The sequence below is a fragment of the Etheostoma spectabile genome, chromosome 18 (genome assembly GCF_008692095.1).
Source record: "Etheostoma spectabile isolate EspeVRDwgs_2016 chromosome 18, UIUC_Espe_1.0, whole genome shotgun sequence".
NCBI classification, from domain to species: Eukaryota; Metazoa; Chordata; class Actinopteri; order Perciformes; family Percidae; genus Etheostoma; species Etheostoma spectabile.
Window position 1 is genome coordinate 10,137,354 of NC_045750.1, and position 5,557 is coordinate 10,142,910.

At 42.5% G+C, this 5,557-nt stretch overlaps 1 protein-coding gene across 2 annotated transcripts in view; it reads left to right on the plus strand.

Annotated features, from left to right (window-relative positions):
* The window catches only part of LOC116706232 (pleckstrin homology domain-containing family G member 1), a 40,414-nt gene that overhangs the window by 19,054 nt on the left and 15,803 nt on the right, over window positions 1–5,557 (plus strand). For both annotated transcript variants that reach the window (XM_032542931.1, XM_032542930.1), the window contains exon 3: window positions 4,607–4,707. In XM_032542931.1, the coding sequence (XP_032398822.1) occupies window positions 4,607–4,707 (101 nt within the window). The remainder of the gene's footprint in view (window positions 1–4,606; window positions 4,708–5,557) is intronic.

The window sequence follows — 5,557 nt, forward strand, 5'->3', positions numbered from 1 at the left end:
GGGGGCGTAAAGTTTTACATCTTTTGAAGGTCCCATCTTTGAACTAAAATGATTTCCTGATGACCCAGTTAGACCAAAGCAGCAGAGGAACGTCAGGAGCAATACAAGGCTTTAAATCAACAGATAACACACATCCTTTATGTTTTTGTGGTTTTCCTCACAAATGACACACACAGCTCCTGTCCTGCTGGGAACTTCCAATACAATAAGGTCACCTGCACTTGCAGGTGGGGTTTGGCCGAGCTACACGACACCGGTGCCTTTGTGTTGCAGGCACAGGCACACATTCAAAACTAAAGACGTTTTTAAATACACACGCACAAAATACTGTATGCACACACTCAGATAAATACACTCTTTTGTAAAGTTGTCTTTGAACTGCAAGGATACACATTGCCTCTTGTCAGTGCTTTCGTGGCTTTGTTAAGGAATGGGTGTAGTGGTTTGTATCAAAGGTTGCTCTCCTTTCTCTTCCCCTCCTCTTAGTTTCTCTTTTCAGCTCTTTTTGGTTCTCTGTCAACCTTAAAATTCATATCCTCTGTGCTCAAATGTGGTGCGCACATGTGATGTGTGTTTTGCATTTGCCTTCTGCAGTTTATTTTTTGATTGTGGTGTAAAATGACAAAAATGTGTGTATGGAAATTGTTGCATGTGTTGAAGCTTTTCCCACCTTTTCACATAATCTCCCTCTTAACAGTGCTTCCTCCCCCACTCTAGGCTGTCGGTCAAGGGCCATTATGTGTGTTTGTGTGTGCATGTGTCCGTTTGGGGTTAAAAAGGTGTCTGACTGTGTCAAAAGAGAGCAGGAAACTCATATTCCCCAGAGTCGGGATGAGAAGTGGGATTGACGTTTAGTTTTTGTGATTTTGGCCCGTCAGCCCTGATTGATGTCCTCCCCTCTCCTGCTCCTCCTTTCCTCCCCTCTTCAGGACTCAGGAGGTGAGGAGAAGGGGGAGAGAAGAGGAAGCAAGGGAGAAGGATTTAACTCTGAGATAACAAAACCCAAAGTAGGTTAGGACAACAATGAACAGAGTTTAGAAGCTGTACTTAATAACCCTCTACTGCCTCTACTCTGCAGACCACCTTTTGCCATTAGAGAAGCAGACCACCCAGCCCTGGAAGACCACACTTGCATGGCAAAACAGCTAATTCTTCACCAGTACTTTGGAAAACGTATGTGCATTTAGCCTTTCTTCACCCCTTTAATGACAGTTCCAGTGAGTGCACAGGGGATGGATTGCGCTGATTGTATCTTGTTTCAATAGAGCTTTTAACATAACAGTTTACCTCTACTGAGGAAAAGACTCAAGCTGCTGAACAGCATTGACCCATCTATTATCAGCACCGTCCTTCATCCTTTATTTGCTGGTCCTGCAACCCCCCGTTTCAATAAGCCCTTTGCCCATGCTGCTTCCTGCAATGGAAGAGGGTGTGACAGCCTTAACGCAAATATTTACCCAGACTCCCCTGGGCTCACCTGTTATTCATCTGTCAGTGGCGGTGTTATGGTCCACACAAACACTCATACTCTGCCTGCCTGTGTGTGAACTGTATGTGTGGATTTAGATTACTCACAGTACATGTGTAAGTATCACACGGTTTGTCGGTTGGTGCAAGAATGAATGTGCTGAAAGCTCAGCGTACTGCATCTTAGGAAAACCCAAACGACTAGACAAAAGACAAACAAATAAGGAAAATATCTTTACCAAATAAAGAAACATGTTGCCAAAACAGAAAACACATCTGAAGACAGATGACAACCAACAACAAAAATGAATGCAAAAACAGGAAACCCAAGCAAATACAGAAATGCTGCAAGTCGTAGAGAAAAAAATGGACATTAGTTAGAAAACAGAAGTTTCCAGGGGAACCAAAAATATTACGCCTGCCATGTTGAGTGTCCCATGGAAACATCTATTTTTTTGTAACTGTCTGTTGTGTTCAGTGCAATTTGCAGCGTTTCTGTGTTTTGGTGAAGGTTTTTTTCTATATTGTTTTTGTCTATCTATTTGCATGTCTTTCCTTGAGTCGCAGTGTGTTGAGCTCTCCGGGCCTCTGTACACTTCTGTGTGTGAACATTGTTTTGGTGTTTGTTAGTTCTGCCTGATCACCCCTCCTCGGGTCCAACAGTGTGTGTAATGAGGCCAAATCCGTCATCCACAAACAACCTCAAAGACAAAGCTCCAATCTTTCTTCCCTCCTCCTCTTCATCTCTTTTTCCCTTATCCCGCTCTGAGCCCTGGAACACATTTGCCATTTGAAGTTGACCAGGAATTTGGAAAATAAACTGGTAACATCCCTTGCAGAAACATTGAAAGTAAATGAGATATGGATGTTTGCAGTCGTATTTCTTTAGAGGAGGGACTTTCCTCCGTGGTGCAGAGTGAGGGATACGTTTGGTTTGAAGGAAAAGAGATACTTGTGAAGGGTAATTGTATATACTGAGAAAATATATTGAGAAAATATAAAGTTTGTACATGTTATGTCTGATGCTTAATAGGTAGTAAAGCTGGATGAGGAGTGTGTGTGTGTGTGTGTGGTGTGTGTGTGTGTGTGTGTGTGTGTGTGTGTGTGTGTGTGTGTGTGTGTGTGTGTGTGTGTGTTTTGCCCATTGTCGAGCTCAGTCAGGCTTTGGCTGAGTGTGATGAGTGAAGGGGTCCGGCGGTAGAGACCGGACCCGTGGCTAATAAAGCATCACATTACACATCAACTCTGATAGTCAACCAAATCTAAACATGACCCTTTGCAGTGACCTCCCATCACAACCACCAACATGCCAGTTAGTCTTATTCTGTAACGCAAATCCTCAAAACCAAAATCTTGGCCTAAAGCTTTTGTACAACCTTAAACCCCAAACATCCAAGATGGCTGTCATTCACTCCACAGTTGGCGTTAACTCTCCAGTCTTTAGCCGAGATCATTTTCTTTGCATCCCTCCATTTGCCTAACCAAACACAATTTAATGGCTCAGCTATTATAATAATAATTATAATGATGGCTAAATACATAAAACATTACCAGGAACCGAAACCACCAGGGTAGACTGGAAATAGGCAAAAATACTAAGGGAGTGAGCAGGGAGAGTCTCTCTCTCCTCTGTGTGTGTGGTGTGTGTGTGTGTGTGTGTGTGTGTGTGTGTGTGTGTGTGTGTGTGTGTGTGGTGTGTGTGTGTGTGTGTGTGTGTGTGTGTGTGTGTGTGTGTGTGTGTGTGTGAGTGTGAAAGAGTGTGTGTGTGTCTGTCTGTTTGTGTGTGTGTGCGCGCGTGCATGCGCTGAAATGATCAGTGTGGGTGTGCGTTCAGAGCAGCCCTGTACTTTTCTCAGTGTTGTAATGTCTGTCCTGCCCAGTTGCAGACTGTGGTCTGGTTTGAAAACTGTTACTGTGCTACTGCCACCATGGTGCTTCCTCCTCCTTAACCCAATAGCCACACCTGCTCCGGGATTCAAATTTAAATAAAGCTGCATTGATGGTTGCGCTCATTTTTTGTGGATGTTTGTGCACAGGTAGTACGAGTGCTCTTTCCTGGGTAACTGTGTTGTCTGATTTATTGACTGGAGCCTGTGACGTCATGGCATGGAGTGCAAAGAACATATGTGACACACAACGAGAACAAAATAATTGCACCTGGAAGGAATGACGTGCAACAAAAATGACCTCCAGCCTGCAGCAGGAGATGCAGGAATTTCTTACAAAGACTATCAGTGCATATGAAGAAGTATCCCCACCTCTCACTTTCTTTCTGACCTGAGGCTGGTGTGTGTGTAATCAGCACTGCTCACTGACTGCAGTGATGGAGTCAATGATAAGAGCCAGACAGTAAATTCCTCTTAAAAATACTTCCCAGTATGTTAAAGCTGCTGTCTCCTAGCTTTTTTCCACTAAACCAGATAACCTTTGTTGTTTCCTTTATCAAGCTGTTTACACTAAACAACACAGTCATTATCAAAAGAGAGTCAGCATAAATTGTATTGTATTTAATGCATTGTGTGTGTTGTGAATATTTTATGTCTTTTATTTATTCATTGTACTGCACTTTGATACACTGGTTGTGCATCAAAGTGCCCTACAAATAAGGTTTTAATTGATTAGTGTATTCATTTAAAAAGGCTCTGACAAACCACAACCTGACAACCTGACCTGACAACCACAGCTTAATGCATCCTTCAGCTGTATATCAGGAAGCTATTGTATCATACAGCTATTGTGTCGTACAGCTTCAAGACTTTTACTGTAATTTATTAAGTGATAACAAATCTTCTACATTTTGTAGCTGGGACTGAGATGTATTAGCCTGACGTTGCCAGACCAAGACCATGACTTAAATCGTTTTGCTATTAAATGGTATTTAAGCAGCTAAATAGATGTAGATATTTGTACATTAACATACAGACAACTCCCAAAGCATAATTACGGAAGAGTCTGGAAAAGTGGTGCAAGTGGCACAAGAGATTTGTGGGCTTTGAGAGCTACTGAGGTGAAGTCTGTAGGAGTCAGTGTGTGCGTGTGCGTGTGCGTGTGTGTGTGTGTGTGTGTCAAGACCGGTGCCAATCAAAATGTCAGCCATAAAGCTCTAACACAAATACGTTGTGTCGGTTTCCCTCTGCAGGACTACTTGGAGTGTATCACCAATCAGTCTCGGCTGACCTTGAGCTCTGAGGATAAAGGCTCCCTATTCGGCAACATCCAGGACATCTACCACTTTAACAGGTACAACACACCCACAGAGCTGGAGACTTGGGCTTGTGTCAGACAGACTTAATGCAGCATTCACTTCATACCAGATGGATCGAAGAGATGGGAACAATTCACATTTTTACAACTTGTGAGCGTTCACATCACAGGTCGATTACAGCGCTGGTCGAGTGAGGGTTCAATGTACAGTGCTTTGACAATTACGTCATAATTTAATTTGGATTTAACAGACAACATAATCCAAAGGATAACATGTTAAAGTGTGAACACTTATTTCCAACATGGTCCGTGTGTTAAAAACATTTTACACATAACAAAGACCAATTGCATGACGAAGACAACAACATTTAATACAAATTATAACGATTATCTTACGATAACTCCGATACAACATGTATTCGACATTTGACTTGAAGACTTGAATGTAATAAAGACTTAAAAGAAAAAATATTCAAGTTTTGAATAAACAAAAACAAGATATCAACAGGCAGAACTTACATTGTCATCTTAAGGACTTAATCTCAGCTAGTCAGTCAGTAAATGTTCAAAACCCAGCCGTGTAGCAAAAAATTTTGATCTTAACTCTGCTAATCAAGACTGGCTGCACATAAATATACAGAAAGACTTTAGTCTTTCTCAGGCTCAACAAACAATGTCCTGCAAATAGTGAAACTTGGCTGAGCCATCTGTTAAAATCTGGAAAGGGTGTGGGTGGGTGCGTGGGTGTGTCTGCGTGCGCGCGTCTGTGTGCGCGCGTCTGTGTGTGTTAATAAGTCCCCGTCTGCATATTTGTCTCCATCGGCCCCATTCTTAACACTGTGTGTGTGTGTGTGTGTGTGTGTGTGTGTGTGTGTGTGTGTGTGTG